An 18,659-nucleotide genomic window follows, 5' to 3' on the forward strand; every position below is an offset into this window, starting at 1 on the left:
GGCTGTCAGTCACAGAGATAGAGGCTGTGGCTTCTGCTGCTGCCTGGCATTTTGAATGATGCACTGAACTCACTGGCTTCTCCAGCAGACGGTATTAAGGAGGAGCTCACTGGCATGGTGGATGTTTGGTTAGCAGTCGGAGGGAAAAGGGAACGCTCTCGCAAGGATCGCGGGTGTGCTGGAACTTTCCCCTGGGCTGCAGGGGGGCCAGCTGTTGCTGCTTATCTTGCCCACTCAAGCCTGCCTGCACAGCCACAAAGAGTTAGGACATAAAAGCGATAAAAAGTAATTGCACAATGTGCCGTTAAAGGAGGGGGGCGGAGCTGGGGAGTCCTGCTGTGTAGGATTTTAATTGCATCTGTTGGCTGCTGATAAATACATAATCAGAGCCCCCCACTGTCCCCCATCAGTTCAGCTTTAATGGTCGTTGCACTGAGCAGCACATTCTGAATGCTGAACCTGCTCCACCTTATGGACTTACCTTAGAGACAAATTCCTTGAACTGGACAGTTAAACAGGAGGGAGTGGCAACAGTGCCTAAGAGAATTTGAATAACTGGCCACCCACTTTCCTGTCATCCTCCAGAATGAAATGGCAGGATTGTCTGGCCAGCTGTCTCCGCCCACTCGATCATTGGCTCTCACGCTTCGGTCTCATCCTGCAAACAGAAACATCTCTACCGCTGTCACTTGTTATCGTGACAACCTAAAAGACTGAAAATCTTAGTGAAGACATGAATAACCAGACTCCGACCTAGGAGCAATTACTTGAAGTGACACAGTAGATTTGTTAGTGGAGAACTGAACTCAAAATTGTCCATAATTAAAGAATGCTTTGGTGACTGCCTTTTAACTTTAACACTGGTACTTAATGATACAGTAACACACACACACACACACACACACACACACACATTTTCAGAACCGCTTGTCCCATACGGGGTCACGGGGAACCGGAGCCTACCCGGTAACGCAGGGCGTAAGGCCAGAGGGGGAGGGGACACACAGACCTTGTAAATTGAACTTTCTTTAAGTCCCCTATTGATAAGGTCTGCAAGCAGAGTGATTAGAAGGGTTTTGAGCTTGCCCACATGTGTAAACCCTGCTTTTTGACTGGAGCAAAGCAGTAACTTGCTGGGGGTAGGAGTCTTTCAGCCTGACATGTTGTCCTCATCTACCAAAACATAGCAGTGGGAGTTGTCTTCCAGTGCCAAGCCAATAGAAGGGTAGGGATAGCCACGCCCATCCTACAAAGACCACAAAAACAGCAGTGTGGAATTATAATGTTGCACATCGGAAACAGCTCCGTAAACCCCAAGCAGGTTATGAAAACAGTAAGCCGTCATTTTCACAAACATGTTAGAGATGAGAGACAAGAGGTTAGCTGCTGTTGACCGGCTTTGCAGCAGGTCTCAAGCTTTAGGTCCTCTTTCACCATCCACATGAGTTGTTAAACTCTATGCTTATGCTCCAGAAGACTTGGAATGCCAAACCTTTAGGAAGTCTGGATGAGTAACTATGTACCGTATCTACTACCCAACTCATGTATTTATGTTGTCATTGTTACTACAGATTACTGGTGGTCAGTTAATAATTTTCATAGTTCTCACTGCTTTTTCTTAAAGATTGAAAATTTCTTTGCTCTTTGGTCGACTGGCGCTTACAGGCAATTATGGGTATGACACATTGGATGCAGGCAGCCAGTCATGTGGGATCCAGCTGTCTCCAGGGGAAAAAGGGAACATTCAGGTTTCCTATGGCAACTGCGGAACATCCCTCCAATCACACCTTGGGTCTGAGCCGAGTTGCGCTCTGCGACTATCCTTATCCACACACAGATGTATTTTTCTCTAATTGCGGGCAATCCATTTAAAATCCATTCGCCGCTGGTTTCCGATTAGTTCAGAAAAAAATGTGTCATTTTAAAAATCAAATTGGATTTGGTGCAGATGCCACACAGAGAATGATGCCTTTGTTCCTGCAGCTGAGAAACAGATTAAGTGTAACTAGAGGCAGTAATAACACTGGTTTACTACAGAAGGGCTGATTAAACTGTTATTTTGGCACTAACTGCAGAAGTGCTAAAACAAATATTTTCAAGGGACGCCTTAACTATAACAGTTAAGCAACCTTGAAAAAAGAACATACTGTAGGAGAAAAAAAGATGTCATCTTGAGTAATCCATGTACTGAAGTTGTCATTGTGCTCATAATTTATTTTTTGATACTTTGATCTGGTATTTGATGATTTGTAGTGTGTTGCCTGTGGAATTTATCAAGCAGGCACTCATGGAGGTACATGCACATTCATAACATCACTTTGGCCAGTTTCCAGAAAACATGATTATCTCCAGCATGTTCCCAGGTAGCCTATGAACACACACATTGTGAACATTATGTGGGCTGGACTTGCAGGTTTGAATCCCATCTCCGGCTATACTACCCTTGAGCAAGATACTTGCCCTTAATTGCTCCAGTAAAATTACCCAGATCTATAAATGGGTAAATAGTTGTAAGTAGCTTAATATTGTAAGTTGCTTTGGAGAAAAGCATCAGCTAAATTAATAAATCTAATGTAAAATGAAAACAATCATTCCAGGGCTCTGAGGCAGTGGAGGAGAACAAGAAGAGGGCCTGGGGGACTGAAACACTGAGGTTCTGTTCTCAGATTGAGTGGTTGTCAGAATGAATGATCTGTTTCCAGAAGAGATTGAGCCCTGTATTCTCCCACTGGCACTTCTCTGAGCATCCTGTGAAGGTCTGAGAGCACCGAGGAGGTCTAAGAGCATTTTCTACACCTAGAATTCCGACATTTCATTCTACTGCCTCATTGCTTGTAAACACGTACAGGCTATTGCTGAATTGCTCTTGACACACTGAGTGCTATGACAATTGTGGGCTGTCCTGGCAACTTTTGGCCACCATGGCGGGAAAGTTGGATGGTACCGAAAGATCCAATCACCTGGCTCTCATCATCCACAGCCAGTACGCAGTAGACAGCTAGACTGTAAATGCCAATGTGAAACACAACGTGTGTGGTCAGTGAATCTCCCTTCAGTTCAGGAAGCACAACTCTCTCACTCTCACATACGTTTATATTAGAGAGAATAACTAGGCTATATATTCACAACCACTTAATGAAAGGACCTTAGCTATTCCATATATGGCTCTTACATTTGCACATTTATCTGACGCTTTTCTCCAAAGAAACTTACAATGTTTGGGTACTTACAATTATTTACCCCTTTATACAGCTGGGTTTTTTTTTTTTACTGCCACAGTTTAGAGTAAGTACCTTGCTCAAGGGTACTACAGCCGGAGGGGCAATATTTGGGTTTGAAAGCAGTAGCTCTAACCACTGTGCTACCAGTTGTACCGCTTACCAAAGAGTTCACTGGTCCTGTTGTGCATTGTACCTCAGCTTTCCTTACTACCCATTACATGTCTTATGTGCATGCCTGCCTCATGAAAAATTTGCAAAAGATTTGATTAACTGAATCAAAAAATTTGTTTAGACAAAGCAGAACTCTGGTATTGATTTCGAGACTAACTCCAGGATGGCTTTCCAAGATGAGGGAAATGCCTTCTGATTTTTTCCAAGTAGTATTAAGTTTCACGTTCCTTAAAATGCTTTGGTTGGGGTTTGTATGTGCTGGGTTTTACGTCAGTTGTATTATGGGATGTTTCAACCACGGTATCACTGCTTGGTGGTTTGTGGCTTGTGTGGAATGAACAGGCTCTCTCTCCCTCTGAAAGGCAGAGGAACCCCAGTAGCAGTAGTGTTTTGGGTGGAATAAATCACTCACAGTTCAAACGATAAATGGCCAATGTGTTTCGATGTTTTCTTCCAGACCGCAGGTGGGGCTGAACATCTCAAGTGACTGAGGGGGGGTACAACAGGGATGGGATGGACTGGGTCATCGTTTTTCTGTGCAGTGTTGAGACTGACCAGACTGTAATATCTGTGCAAGTCCATAGTCCTGGCAACTTTATTGGTATGATTGGTGCCCGGGAGTCAGTTATTCCTCTAATCAGCATGGTTTGGCTGCATCTTTTCATTTGCAGCGTGAAAAGAAAGTGGGGTGGAACCAGTGCGAGCTGCACTCAGCTTCCTGGCAGCCAAGGTGGTGTTGTGGACAGGCGAGTCGGATACTAATCCAAAAATGACTAAAACAGGTGTGAAAAATAGAAGGAAAAGCGCTCATAAAAAGGAACATATTTCCCTGGTATATTTCTCGTTTCTTTTATTTCCAAATAGGATTGATTCAGTAGATAACATACATTGTGTATGTTTTGGTGTGTGCAACACAAGCTGTAATAAATGTGATCCTGTTTTTTCTTTCAGTCTCTCCTAAGTGTTGCTCTTGTGATATAGTAGCAAAGTGGGATTTCCTTTCATTCTTCGGCAGGAAGGTTCTCACACTGTTACACCATGGAAAAAAAATCACCTTGAGCCAAACCTTACTGGAGCTGCTCCACAAAAAATAAGGCTTCATCCTCTGCCCTCTATAGAAAACCAGATAAGGTGACTGGACTGTTTCTCAGAACACTTTTAAAAACCTGTAGGCCTGAATGTCACAGGGGTTGGAAAGTCGGCTTAGGTGCACAAACATTTTGAATGTTTTACTTATGAAATCTCTATGTGTTTTGTTCCTGTAAGACATTGAAATAAACCAAAATTCTTATTTTTGTTATTCAATGAAATCAGTGTTTTCCACATGGATAAATATTGTCATTTATAAAATAAAGTCATGTAATTACAAGGAACATATGTGATATTTGGGGATTTCAACGTTTTTATAAACCTTAGGCCAGAGTGTGATGGCAGTTTTCCAGGATCCTCCATGTAGCTGGGATTCAGCAGTGCAGCTCTGGTAGCCTCTGTAAGGTCACCCTGAATAACTGTACTGTCTACAGTGTATACTATAAGCCATGCACCAGCCTAACCTAACTGGGAAAGCTGGTGGTACAGTGGTTAGAACTGCTGCCTTTAGACCCCTAAAGTCACAGGTTTGATTCTCATCTCCAGCTGTAGTACCTTGGAGCAAAACACTTACCCTAAATTGCTCCAGTAAAATTATCTGGCTGTATAAATAGATAAAACATTGTAAGTTGGTTTGGACAAAGGCATCAGCTAAATGAATAGATATAAACCCTTTCACCTTGAAACCCAGTCTGTCTCCACTTATCTTGCATAGCATAAGGGACACAAAAGCAGTCTATCTCCGCTCTTTTCTGCTTCTCAGCAGCGGATGTTACTGGGACCACTACAGGTGTGCAAGAGTAATTAATCAGCCAGCAGCCGTTTTGTTCAACAGGGAGGAATAAACCACCGGCAAGCAGTTAACAGCAAAGAGACACGTAATTATGGGACATCAGGAGGTTTTAACGCTCGGCTTGAATTGGTCCAAATGTGTTTTCTCTGCCCCAGTAGGAAACTATCGACAGTCACAACCCACTACACTGGGCAGTGCTCACAGGGGAGGTACTGCTGAACAAAATGCAAAAGCAATTTGCTGATTAAGAGCAGTTCTCCTGGTCTTTCAGATCCACACAAATGTCCATCAGTCCTGCAATGTCAACGGACTCACAGGAGGCAAACGCGTGAAAAGATTCATTGCAATGCACAGGTGATTGCCATAAATATTGGTGAAATAGTGCATCTGCAAGCTGTTGTCATTTACCTCACAGTGCAGCCTTGGTGTAAGAGGTAAATAATGTGTCGCCGAGTTGTTTCAACACATGGTGCCCATTATTTTCCTCTAGCTGTTGGTGCACAGAGCAGAATTGACTCTTTGAGTTACATCAGACAAACTTGTCCTCCCCAGGCTTCCACGGTATTTTCAGTATCACAGCTTGTAGTTAGAGCGGGTGTCATGTGAAGTTTTATAGCTCTTACTTCAAAAATCTTGCCAATTGCTTTTGCTCTCTGCTTATCCTGAAAGTGGCATAATATATACTGTTCCCTTTAAGTACAGATTTTTAAAGGTGTGTTATAAAATGTACTATTTTGTCAGCCTGTGCATTTTGTTTCTGAGGTGCACATTTTGTGTTGAAATACAGTTTTCATTGTTATGGTGTAAACTTGTGTTTCCTCCATTATAACAGCAGAGGGTATTTTTAAGTTGTGATATTATAAAAATACATAGTATCAGGTGCTTAATAGTATATTTCATATTACATAGTTTTTGAAGTGTAATTTTATTTGACAGACATGTTTTAAAATGGTACTGCTCTCTGGTTGGTCTGGGGTTCGAGTCCTGCTGTGGGTGCCTTGCGATAGATTGGCGTCCCATCCTGGGTGTGTCCCCCCAAGCCTTGCGCCCTGTGTTGCCGGGTTAGGCTCCGGTTCACCAGGACCCCACTCGAGACTGGCAATTTCAGCCAGTGTGTGTGTGATGTTTTAAAATACACCAAGTGGAAATTTTTTGGGGTAATTATGGGATGAACAGTGGCTCCCCCTGCTGGCATAGCTGTGCCTAGAGGGATAGGTATGAGTCCTCTGTGAGCGAGGGGTAGGGACAGCGCAATGGAGGTGGTGATTCCTGCTGTATGCATTTTTATAACAATAATTAGTATTGTTATGTAGTTCACTAAGCTGGTGTGGATGACTAAGGCATCTAAAGAGCAAAGCCACTGCAGGATCAGGGATATTACAGGATATTATGGGCTCTTTGTTGAGATGTGTAGCTCTATTAGCTGCTCTCAGTTTCAGGCTTTTCTTTTCTGAAAAGGAGAGAATAATTCCTACCAGCAAATCCCCATCAACTCCACCTGTGTCCCGTGTTGGATTTTTGGCTTCGGTTCAGTTCGGTTGTCTGAGTATTACAGGACAGAAGGTAGTCCAGGAGTCCATACTACAGTAGAAGGGTCCCCTCATTTCCACACACACACACACACACACACACGCAGAATTGTCCCAGAGTCACCCGAGTCATCCTTGTGTCCATAAATGGATTTCAGGTGTGTTTCATGTGGTCTGCTTAGTCCTTTAATGTGTTACTACTCTGTCAGCCCGAGTAGTCAATGTAACTGTTAAGCCCAGGGCAAACAGATCTGGTGATAATTGTAAAAGGATGTAGCACCGGTGGCTCTCACATGCTCCATTTGTGCTTGATCATGTTTACTGATTTTGCAGAGGCCAGGAAGCTGACTTTGAGTTCCACCCAGGCAACTCATACACGTCTGTCACAGTACAAATAGTAATTTTAGTGTCTAAACCGCATATCACCACTGGTGGGCATAGAATAGGGCCGTATGTATGTACAACATATCTGCTTTTCTGCTCAGTATATACCCTTCAATTTCTCTCATGCACATTAATCCCTCAATGTAGTTATTGTGAAACTCCCTAATTTGACAGTTCACTAACCCGCTCAATAACCTTCCAAGGGTACCACAGGAGATGTGTTCAGAGTTCAGAACAGCTCTGTGCACCTCCTCCCCCAACATCCTGAACCTCTCAATAGGTCTGTCTTCCTTACTTTCTCTTGTAAGGTTTGTATTCATTCATCCTAGTTTTTAAAGCAGTGTTTTTTTTTTTTTTTCCTGCCTCATCTTGAAAACACAGAGTAGCTGCAAGCCAGCAGGGACTATGGATCAATACATGATCTTAAATCAGGACAGAAGATTACTGACCATTGCGCCACCATCCTCTGGGTGTTTGCTTTCCTCTCCGGCGGAAGTGGGGCCAGGTGTACGTCCCATCTTGTGCAAACTCAAAATGGACTTGACTTACCCCACCCTAATCAGAGAGAACTTGGCTCAGACCACCCTGAGCTGCTGAAAAATTGGTCTAAGAATCTGGCCACATTCTGCAAGAACTATTGCGTGTGTGTGTACGTGTGTGTGTGCACAGACTGCTAGCTATACCTGAGGATCAAATGAAATTCAACGCTTTCCAAGTCCAGTTCTGAGGGGAAAGATCATCGTGGCAGCAGTCCAAAGGCATGGCCACATACCAGTTTAAAACCACAACATTTTTTGTCAAGTATTACCCTTGCATCAGCTGTCCCTTTTTTAATCATTTTGAGAAGCCTTTTTTAAAATCCATGCATATGTATACCGAGAGACACATTTGAGTATTAAAGCCAAGCTAAAAGTCTCTCTCATACAGTATGTTGTAGATGTGAAGCTGACTTTGATTTTCTTCATAATCAGGAAATTTACAATACATGCTCTGTGTTCCAGCTTTAAAATTATTTGTCCTGTAATTTTGTCCGTGCAGATTTCCACATTTAGAGGAAGTCAGATGTTACTGACCGCAAGCATCCAGCAACATGCGAATAAAAAATTTAGTTCTGTTGAGGTGAATTAAATATTCTGCTTGGTTAAAGCTTTGAAAAATCACCTAGTCCATGTTTTTTAAAAATTTTTTAATACATTTAATTTCCCATCACAAGATTCAATTTATTCCCCAGCTTTCTGCTGTAATAATCAATATTAGAAGGGTCATACCTGTCAGCTTATCCTTAAACTGCCAAAATCTTCATTATATTGATCCTTACCTAACAGTTTCTCATGAATCAATGAGTCTATGACAGCTGTAATAACAAAGATATGTGCCCTTAAGATTTGAACTTGAACCTTACCAATGATTATGGCTAATGGGGAGCTCCTGTCTGTATATGACATGTGAGGACAGCTGTTTTTTGAAGGCCTCTGAAATGCATTCTGTGATAGTCTATTCCAAGCGTATTCTATTAGGAATAACCTTTGCAGGCAAGACCTCAGCCTTCACTCTACTGACAGCTTCAGTCTGCCTGTCAGCATCTCACATGACCCTGTCTCTGTCCCCAATCCCCCTTGCCACCACCCCACAGTGTGCAGCTGTGACCTGGCCCGCTCAGGGTTCTTCCAAAAGAACGGCGAGTACATCTGCACAGCCGACTACCAGCGCCTGTATGGCACCAAGTGCGACAGCTGCGGGGACTTCATCACGGGTGAGGTGGTCTCGGCACTGGGGCGCACCTACCACCCCAGATGCTTCGTCTGCAGCGTCTGCAGGTAAATGACCCTGTTCTTGCTTTTCCAGCTGCTGACAAGTGAGGTGTGTAAGCATCATCTTTGTCAAAATGCTGTCTCAGTTAACACTCACAAAGCCTTCAGCCTGCCACGGGGTTCCTTCTGTGGAGAAACGAGAACTCTTCCGTACTTGGTCAGCAGAGATAACAAAGAGCTACCTCTCAGCCACTAATCCACATCTATGAGAAAAAAACTGTCTTTTTTTGTTCATGCCATGCTGTTGAGGTCTCCAGCACAATTTCTTGCCCATGAACAGGTAGGAGTCAATACAGTACTCTGTTTTCAAAGTAGCTGCACATAACATTTAGCGGCAGGGAAACACTGTGAGTCCCATCCCGACTCACATTAGTCTTACCATAGGGTGAGGGCACCTGTTCTTGTGTTATATGGGTGGCACGGTGGCACGGCAAGGAGCAAATAATGCTGCTGTCAGCTACAGCAAGTAGTGATGCTGTCTCACAGCGCCTGGGTGGTGCGAGAGGATGTGGGTTTGATCCCCACTCAGTCTGTGTGGAGTTTGCATGTTCTCCCTGTGTCTGTGTGGGTTTCCTCCCACAGTCCAAAGACGTGCTGTTCAGGTTTACCGATGGTGAGTGAGTGACAGAGAGAGAGAGTATGTGTTCCACTGATGTATGGATGAGTGACCCATTGTAAGTAGTGTATCTAACAGTATAAGTCACCGTGGTGAATAAGGTGTGTGGGCTGGTAACACGACATAGAGTTCATTGGAAGTCACTTTGGAGAAAAGTGTCTGCTAAATAAATAAATAAATGAATATATGGTGACTGCAACCATGGCTGATCTGAGGTTCCTGCTGGGAAAGCCCTGTGGTTCCTTCTTTTCACGCACCCTGAAGGCCACACACTGCTGTAGATTCAGTACCAAGAAGGCTATGACTCATAATCACATAAAAATGGACTTTCTGCTCCTTCTCTAAAAGTCCACATTCTGGTGCTGTGTTTCTACTCCATAGTAACAATGCTCTGTTCACACTTCAACAGGTGCCTTTTTAAACTTGAAAGGGAAAAACCTGCTGAATGGAAGCAATAATGTTTATGATCTTTGCTAAAAAAGCACATAAAAGATGCATTAAAAAATCATTGAAGAAAGCGGTCCATTAACTTGATTAAACTGGGGGAGGGACAGGCCTAAGGCTTAGGGAGTTAGACACTTTAGTTTCCTAAGCTAATGAAGACTATGGATTATTCTGCCACCCTTGCTCATTATGTAAGTCCTTGTCCTTTGCTACCTCTCTGCCCTGCTCTTTGAAATAAACCTGAAAACATCATGATCATAGTCTTCACTGTACTTTCACCACAGCTCCTGGGCTTTAAGAATGTTTTCAGTGCTGCAACTGTCCACCCCGGGACATTTTTATTGTCATCATTTTGTTTCACAGTCTTTATCTGGACAGTTGTGTTGTGTCTTTTGCCCTTTGCCTCACCAAGACAGGTAAAAGAGAAGAGACCCCTTTTACATTTTGAAGGAGCTGATGAATTCTGAGAGCAACTGAGTGCAGAGTATCTGAGAATGAAGGGAGAAAGAGAGGCATTGTCATGTTGCTTCATGCCTGCTTCATTGAAAACTGGAGCAGTTGCTTCTGACATGACTTCTTTGCCCAGGGCACTCCCAGCCGTCAAAATAAACAGGCTTGCTTTTGTGCTTGGCTTGTACGTACAGGACACGGGTCTTGCAGATGCCGCTGTACCGCCGGGAGCACTCGCAGTGTTTCAGTGCGTCTCCCTGCCGACTCCTTGAGGATGGGAAAGCCACTGTGTGTGGAGTCTAGAACTTTGTGCCTGTTTTATAGCACAGAACCCCAGCAGGGGGGTCGTTCCCGAAGCGCCAGAAGAACCAGCACATCTATATTTGGTGTGTGTTGAAACAGTGGGCAGCGGATGAAGGGCAACGGAGGGTGATATTTGCTGGTGCTGCCCTGGCAGTGAAGGAGAGAAGGGTGGAATGCCCAAAGGAGAGTCCATTCAATTTTCCTTCCAAATATTTGAGGGAATCTCAGTCTGAAACATTAGTGCCGTGGGAACATTACTGAGGGTCCTGTTACGGAAGGGGCAGTATTGTACAAATGGTTGGAGTGAACTTCAGCCGCATAAAAGGATAAAATTTACCATTGAAACTAAACTTTATCAGTCTCACTGCTTTGTGGTGGCAGGTTTTTGTTTCATGTTTTCTCAGGGGATACTTTTCAGCAGGCCTTGTTTTCCTGGCATTTTTTTTATAGCTTCATGCTTCGCTGTTGACAACTAATATTAGGAATTTTTTGTGTTTCATCTCTGTCTTTCTCAAGAATCTGTGGCCTCTCTGAGTATTTCCAGTGCAGTTAGTATCTTCGTGAGTTATTTCTGTTTGTTTCGGCTAGTCATTGAGTCTGTGGGTGGTCTTGGTTTGTCTGAGGACAGTGTGTCACAAAGTACTGCGTCTGATTTAGATTCCAGAGTCTAATGCTATGTGTCTGTGGTAGTCAGCCTATGTCACAACTATTTTGCTCTGTGCTCTGGTCTGACTGTGGTAGCCAGTGACTCCAGAACCTGTTGCTGAGGTAGCTGTCATGGCCAGGGTCTTCGCCAGGCATCCTGCTAGAGTGTTTATTTAAATGCGGCAGCAGAGGATCACTCCCCCCTCCAAATCAAACGCTTTGTGCTCTTCCCACTATCGAGCTAAAAGCAATTAGCATTTGATGAATTTCCTCTTCACGATGGCCTGGGCAATCCATTTGCAAGGGCTTCTGGGATTGCTGTGCCCAGCTCTGCTGCCAGTCAAGTTAATGAAGAGCTCCGTGGGGTGTTCCTGACAGCGACTTTTTGTAACATCATCTCAGCAGACCTGGCAAGTGGACGAGAGGCAAACAATGAGCCTAACCGCAAAGCCGAATCACAATATTCGGAGCCTGGGGCAAATTTGTGGCGATTGCCACAAGGTGCCTTGGGCCTAGATGATTATCAGGTGTTTATTAGAGAGATAGGACTTTTGATAGCAATACTATCACTGCCAGATCAAATAATTACATATGCAGAGAAACATGCATATTTATACACAAACCATGCATGAAAATGCTGGGAGTGGAGCACTTTATTGTACATCCTGCATCTCCATTTCTCTCTTATTGCTGGTGGTAGTGTCTTTGCTGTGCCAGGGCAAGATCTGTTTCAAAATACAGCAGGAAGAACTGAATCTGTCAGTAAATGTCCAAAATAGCTGTGCATTTTTGCATACAGAGTCATACATTAAATATGTAAACAGTGTCAATTTTTTTAAGTCTAGAAACAGCTGACGGTGCAGTGTTGCTGTGTGTGTGTCTGGATGGAGATAAGCTCACATGTTATGGGACTGCAAGGTCAACCATGGAAGCCGTGTCCTGCAGCACACAGGCAAGGGACTTACATGTGTATACTAAAAGGCGCATAGCCTCACTTTCCGTTGGTTTGTGCGCCTGAATGGGCGACATACATTATGAATAGTCTCTGGCTGTTGCATAACCCATAACACCCTGTCTGGCTTTGTCTGCAGGACAGCGACGGCTGCCTTAAGCTCACACGCAATTTTGCCCAAAATCCAAATTCAGGATCTGTAGATCCAGTCTTTGAGCTTCAATGACAAATGCTACAAGTTTCCTCAGACCTACACATTAATTTGAGGGTTGCCTGATAACTGATAATGCAGTGTAGTAGTTAAGAATGGCAAAAGAACAAGTGTTCTTCTCTGCAACATTTACATTTACATTTATTCATTTATCAGATGCTTTATAGGACATCAGGGGAGAGGTGAGTCCGAAAGAGGTGAGTTTTAAGTCCCTTCTTAGAGACATTCAGCAGTTCTGAGTGAGAGAGGGAGGTCATTCCACCACATCAGAGCCAGGACCAAAAACATGTGTGTTTTTGATTTTGGACCTTTCCTATGTGTGACCACCAAGCGGACAGAGGTGGACGAGCGCAGCAGTGAAATGTAGCAAATTATCTGGTCTTTAGACTGGAATTTAGCATCTTCTGGAGTAGGCCCCATTGTCATAGAAATTAGATCTGGGTTACTGATCTGATGGCGCTGACAATTGGCCGCATGGGTATCTCCGGCTTGTTGATCTTTGGCAGCCCATAGATGCACCATGGACCAATCATCAAACAAACCCAAAGTTGAACAGCCAATAGATGAACAGCACCCAGCTGGTACAGCCCTTCAAGGGAGTCTACACGTTGACAATAGGACCCCTTACTACCTACGACCCCGCCCACCGGCAGATACACGATCCAATTGTACCCCCCGCTAACTACAGCCCTCCCACCGACTACTATAAATACCTGAACTCCTCAATCAACCTACCAGACTACATCAGTGATCCATGAAGACAACGTCTAACGGTTCACAATGCAGAACCCTGAGGATGTTTCCAACATAGGAAAAGAAATGTTGGGATTAGTTTCTCTGACGACGCGGCCTACTGCGGAAAACGCTAAATTCCAGTCTAATGACAACGGCCGTGGAAGCCTATGTGACTTGTAGACATCGAGGTGCATCAGTGGTTTTGTAGGCCATAACCAGAGTCTTGAATTTGATTTGGACAGCTATAGAAAGCCAATGGGGGGAGACAAGAAGGGGAGATACATGGGAACACTTCAGCAGGTCAAACACAGCTCATGCAGCAAGGTTCTGTATCAGCTATAGAGGTTTGATGGCAGTAGCTGGAAGGCCAGATAGGAGAGAGTTGCAGGAGTTTCGGGGGGATGGGATATCACCTGGACAAGGACAGTTGCGTAGTCTGTTGTTAGATGGGGCAGGTTCAGCGGATGTTATGCAGGATGTATCTGCAGGTTCGGGTTGTGGCTTTGATGTGCTCAACTGTCCTAACAGACTTAAGTCAATCATCACTTCCAAACTCTTAGCTGAGGAGGTAGGCAAAATCAGTGAGTTGTGCAGTTTGATAGAAACCTCACGACAGGAAGAGGGGCCAGCTGGGAGGTGAAAGATCTTTGTTTTAGAGAGGTTGAGTTGTAAGTGGCGATCCGACATCCAGGCAGAGATGTCTGATAGGCAGGGAGCAATGCATGAGGAAATGTCTATAGCTCCAGGTGAATAGGAGAGGAACAGCTGGGTATCATTGGTGTAACAGGGGTAGGTGAATCCGTGAGCGGTGATGACAGGGCTGAGGGAAGAGGGGTAGACTGAGAGGAGTAGGGGGCCCAGTACCAAGCCCTGTGAGGCACTGGTTGAGAGAGGCTGAGGGGATGATCGGGAGCCCTGCCAGACCACTTGGTAGGATCTGTCTGATAGGTAGGACTCAAAACCTTTCAGTGCAGTTCCTTCGATGCCAGACTCTCCAAGAGAGGAGAGTAGAATCCAGTGGTTGGCAGTGTCGAATTCTGCAGACAGGTCGTGGAGGATGAAGGCCGAGGCGAAGGAGGCCGCTCTGGCTGACTGGAGTGTGTTCCCTGTATACACTGGGAACACAGTGTAGTAGTTTGTCTCTAGACCTTGACGTCAGTTTCAACATACTCCACAGCAACTAAAATGATGAGCCTCACTATGTGTCTTAAATTGGGTTTTGGGAAACTTGCTTTATTGCTGTATTTTTCTCACCCAGTGGAAACGCAACACTCCCTGTTTCGAAGGGAGCTGCTCTCTCCCAACTCTGCTAATTAGAAGATCTAGATAAGCTGTCTCCCTCTTTGTTTTCACTGTAAATGTGCAAATTTGGTGTTCTTCCAATTAGGTAACAGAAAGCACACATAATAGATGTAGAATTTTCTGAAATATAACAGCATTTTTTTAATTCTTGGGTGAATATTGCATGCTACCATGGCATCTGAGTGTGTGTGATAGCACCTCTGGGGTCGCAGTAGGGCTAGTCTGTCCTAGGAGGGTGTCAGTGCAGCAGTCTCTGATCATGACCACCACCAGTCAGCAGCAGCTGCCGGGAGAAGGCATCCCCCAACCCCATGTCCCTGGAGCCATAACCACCGGCTGCTCAACTGCCCTAACAGCCCACTGTCCATATGGTAGCAGATGCATACACTTGCAGATGCTGACCTCACTCCAGAAGTCGCTGAACTAGTGAACCCACCTCTGGCATGTTCTGCTTATGCTTCTGTGTCTGTTCTTCTTTCCATTTTCTAGTCATCACTGGATCATACACACATACATGCTGTATATACTCTGCTTTACCAGTAGTCACTGGACACCTGTCTCATGGCAAGATATCGGGTCACAAAAGATTTAAAGTATGAGCTGGAGAGAAAAGCTTTGCAGTGGTCAAGAAAGTGTCTGAAACATAACCGAATGGAACATCTTCGGAATTACCTAAACCTTAAAAATTACAACTAAGACAAAACAACCACCTGCAGAAACAAGGTTTTCTGATGCTGTTATAGAGGAATGGAGCACAGGACCATGGGTTTTATTAGAAAAAGTCTTGATAGAATGTCTTCCGTGGCTTGATGCAGCTATTAAGGCCATTATTTATCATTGTCCACATAGTGTAATTTTAAGAAGAATGGTAAACGTTCATATTTGCTTTGAGGCTCTGTTGTATATGAATAATAATTGCTTGCTTATGTTATGATGAGATGCAAAGCTATCTAATATACCCTCTGGATTTATTAAGCATGTGGCATTTGCCATGCCTTGGGTCAGGAGTAGGAAGGTCAGAGGTTAGTGCAATACTTGATTAATTAACCCCATTTCCCATTTAGTCAAAGATTAAACTTAATTCACGCAAAAATAATGGATTAGCAGTGTTCGCTAGAAACAAAGAGAATCTAAAGAAACATTCTACCAAAATGTCACAACAACAAAGTAACATAGACAAGTTTTGTGTGATCAATGGAATTAAGATTTCAGTGTAGCTGCTTGTACAGTGCCTGTACTGTGCTGACCTTCTTCCCCTTGCGCATGTCACTGCCATGCTTGGCCAACCAGCTGAAGATGTGCAAACTCTCGCTCCCTGCCCTGGAGTGGCTGCAGCCTCCATCCTGTTGGCAGCCAATTCACAGTTAACAGAAGCCTGTTTGTAAAAAGATCACTACTTCCTCGTTTTCTGAGATGAGAGCTTTCCAACTCTCGGGCTTAAGAGGATAAGTGGCGCATAGCCGTGTGTGTGTTCTGGAACTTAGACATTTGAGATCTCCACCTAGTATGTAGCAATATCAGTCTAAATAAGGGATATTTGGGTTTATTACACAAGTTAAGTTTATTGTTGTGTACATTGTGCAACAAATTGCTTGCTTGTGTGCTTCCTGTAGTCATAAATTTCTTCAACTTGTTAAATAGTTTAATACAAAGCGAAGTGGAATAAGTCAATACAAACCAAGAAATAAATACACAGACAGTAAACACAACACCAATTAAAAGACAATACATGTATTCTGTATGGAAGTAATTCTTCTGTGGTGCCTGATGATATGAATTCAGCCAGCCTTGGAAATGTCCAAAGTTATACCTTTTCATTATCTGACCATGGTAACCTCTGCCCCAGCTTTAGTGTTCGTTGCTTTCGGAGAGGTTGTTGTCCTCATTCATTTAATGTCATGTTTGTAGAGTTTTGTTGTGTGTGGGTGTGTGTGTGTGTTTATGTTCAGCGCAGATTAGAATCTACTGAGTGCCGGAAACTTCCCTTGGTAAGACTACAATGCTTGTAAAAATTGCAGGAAAAGCGATAAGAGGACAGCCAGTATCCAAAAATTATGGGCTCTTTGTTTTGATTCTCTGTGGCTTTGTGTCCACTTTAACTCGAAATTATATTCTCTTTTACGCAGAGCCACGGCACTTTGAACAGTGTATCCCCAAATTCATAAAATATGATCTGTAAACAGTAGTTCATTAAAATTAATGGTACACTCACATCTATGGAAAAGGCCCAGACGGTAGTATGTGCTCATTGTCACTGGTGATAATAGGACCCTTGCCATGGCTGTCCTTGGCTGTATTCTGATACATCATTAGCGTCCATTTCCACTGGCTGAATTATTTATCGTTCCACTCAGAACTCCATTCAGATCCCCTCTGTCTGCTGCTCCCCTTCTCTTTCAGTCTTTCTCTTTATCCCTTTCTTTTGGTCTAATGAGAGAGTTAGTGCTGCAGGATACTACTGTGTAAAATATACAAATCATTCTACTTATATGAACTCAAACGTAGTCGCTAACATACCCCTTGGATGTTTATTTCAATTAACATTTCCAAAGGCAGCATTATCACTTGCTTTTCATGTACAAATGAAAAAGAGACACTGTTAATTATGGTTGATTTACACTCATTTCAAACATAATGTTTCTTTTAGTGAAGTTTCATCTCATATTTTTAAGACAACTAGTTTTGCACAGGCTATTTTTAGTTCATGTGCAAACCAGGATTTACAAAACTGAGCCATATTATAATTTATTTTTATAAATATTGTTACTGTAAGGACAATAAAAATAAGAAAAAATTTCGGCCAGGTTCAAATCCAGCTCAGCCAATGCAAGGTATTTTCTCTGTGTTTGAATCTGTGTTCTTCCAGGTGTTCTGGTTTCTTCTCGCAGTCCAAAGTGAACTGGTAACTTTACATTGCCTGCAGTGTGTGTATTTTTGGGTAAAAGAGTGTGTTCGATTGTCCTACAATAGACTGGCATCCCGCCCAGGGTGTATCTTGCCTCACACTATATCCATCCGGGAAATATTCTGCAGACCAACCCAAGTGATTAATGAACATAGAAGAATTGATGTGTTTTGATGTAACCTTCTCCCACTACTGTATTTATATCAGTGTAGCATGTATGAATGACTTTACTGTTACACAGACAAAAACTTCTAATAATCATTGGTGTTCAGTTGGGGTTTTTTTCTGTTTGGGACACCAGACATTGACCAGACACTGGCCAGAAGCTGCCTGATAGTGGGTTTTGTCTAAATTATAGCAGTCTTTGTATGTTTTGCTGTCGGCACTGCAGGAGGGAAAAACACAGTTGTTGTCTGTCAGCCGGTGTCACGAAGAGACACTGAAAACCTCCGCATTTTTTGCACCTCTAATCCCTCCCACACAGACACTTTTGCAATTTCACTTTGTGTTGTACCGAGTTCATTTTTTTAAACATTTTTGCCAGGATTGAAAAATCACTCAATTTCCTTTTTTTTTCTCTTTTAAATCAATGGCAACCATTGACTTGGGTCAAAGGTGTTCCGCTCTTGTCCTGGAGGACTGCTGATTCTCTGACTGTCTCTAAATTTGGGCTCAACTCAGTTTATCATTAGTATGACTAAAAACATTTTCCTTGCTAGAAAAACTAACTGTGCCACAACTGCTGCCCCTCTGAGACACTGCTCATGCCAGTGTAGTGCTCCAATGCTTGAAAACTGCACTACAGTGCTGTAGCAAATTTAAATGCGTGAATTAAGGGCAGTGTTTATCGTCTCTTGAAATGTCATTTGTGGCCTGTTCTGTTTTACACAGGAAACCTTTCCCAATCGGAGACAGGGTGACATTCAGCGGGAAAGAATGCGTTTGTCAGCAGTGTTCCCACACGCTGGCCACTGCCAAGGAACCAATCAAGATCCACGGTCCCAGCCGTAAGTCTTCATCTCCAGCCGTACCAGTGTGGTCAAGACACTGTCTACTTTCACCACTCACTCCAACCTTGGCTAATAATAAAGGATTACA

General features: G+C 43.6%; 1 protein-coding gene across 4 annotated transcripts in view; it reads left to right on the plus strand.

Annotated features, from left to right (window-relative positions):
• The window catches only part of ablim3 (actin binding LIM protein family, member 3), an 88,429-nt gene that overhangs the window by 37,979 nt on the left and 31,791 nt on the right, over positions 1–18,659 (plus strand). For all 4 annotated transcript variants that reach the window (XM_018756283.2, XM_018756280.2, XM_018756281.2 and 1 more), the window contains exons 3-4: positions 8,821–9,004; positions 18,453–18,568. In XM_018756283.2, the coding sequence (XP_018611799.1) occupies positions 8,821–9,004; positions 18,453–18,568 (300 nt within the window). The remainder of the gene's footprint in view (positions 1–8,820; positions 9,005–18,452; positions 18,569–18,659) is intronic.

This window comes from Scleropages formosus, chromosome 13 (assembly GCF_900964775.1).
Source record: "Scleropages formosus chromosome 13, fSclFor1.1, whole genome shotgun sequence".
Lineage (NCBI taxonomy): Eukaryota > Metazoa > Chordata > Actinopteri > Osteoglossiformes > Osteoglossidae > Scleropages > Scleropages formosus.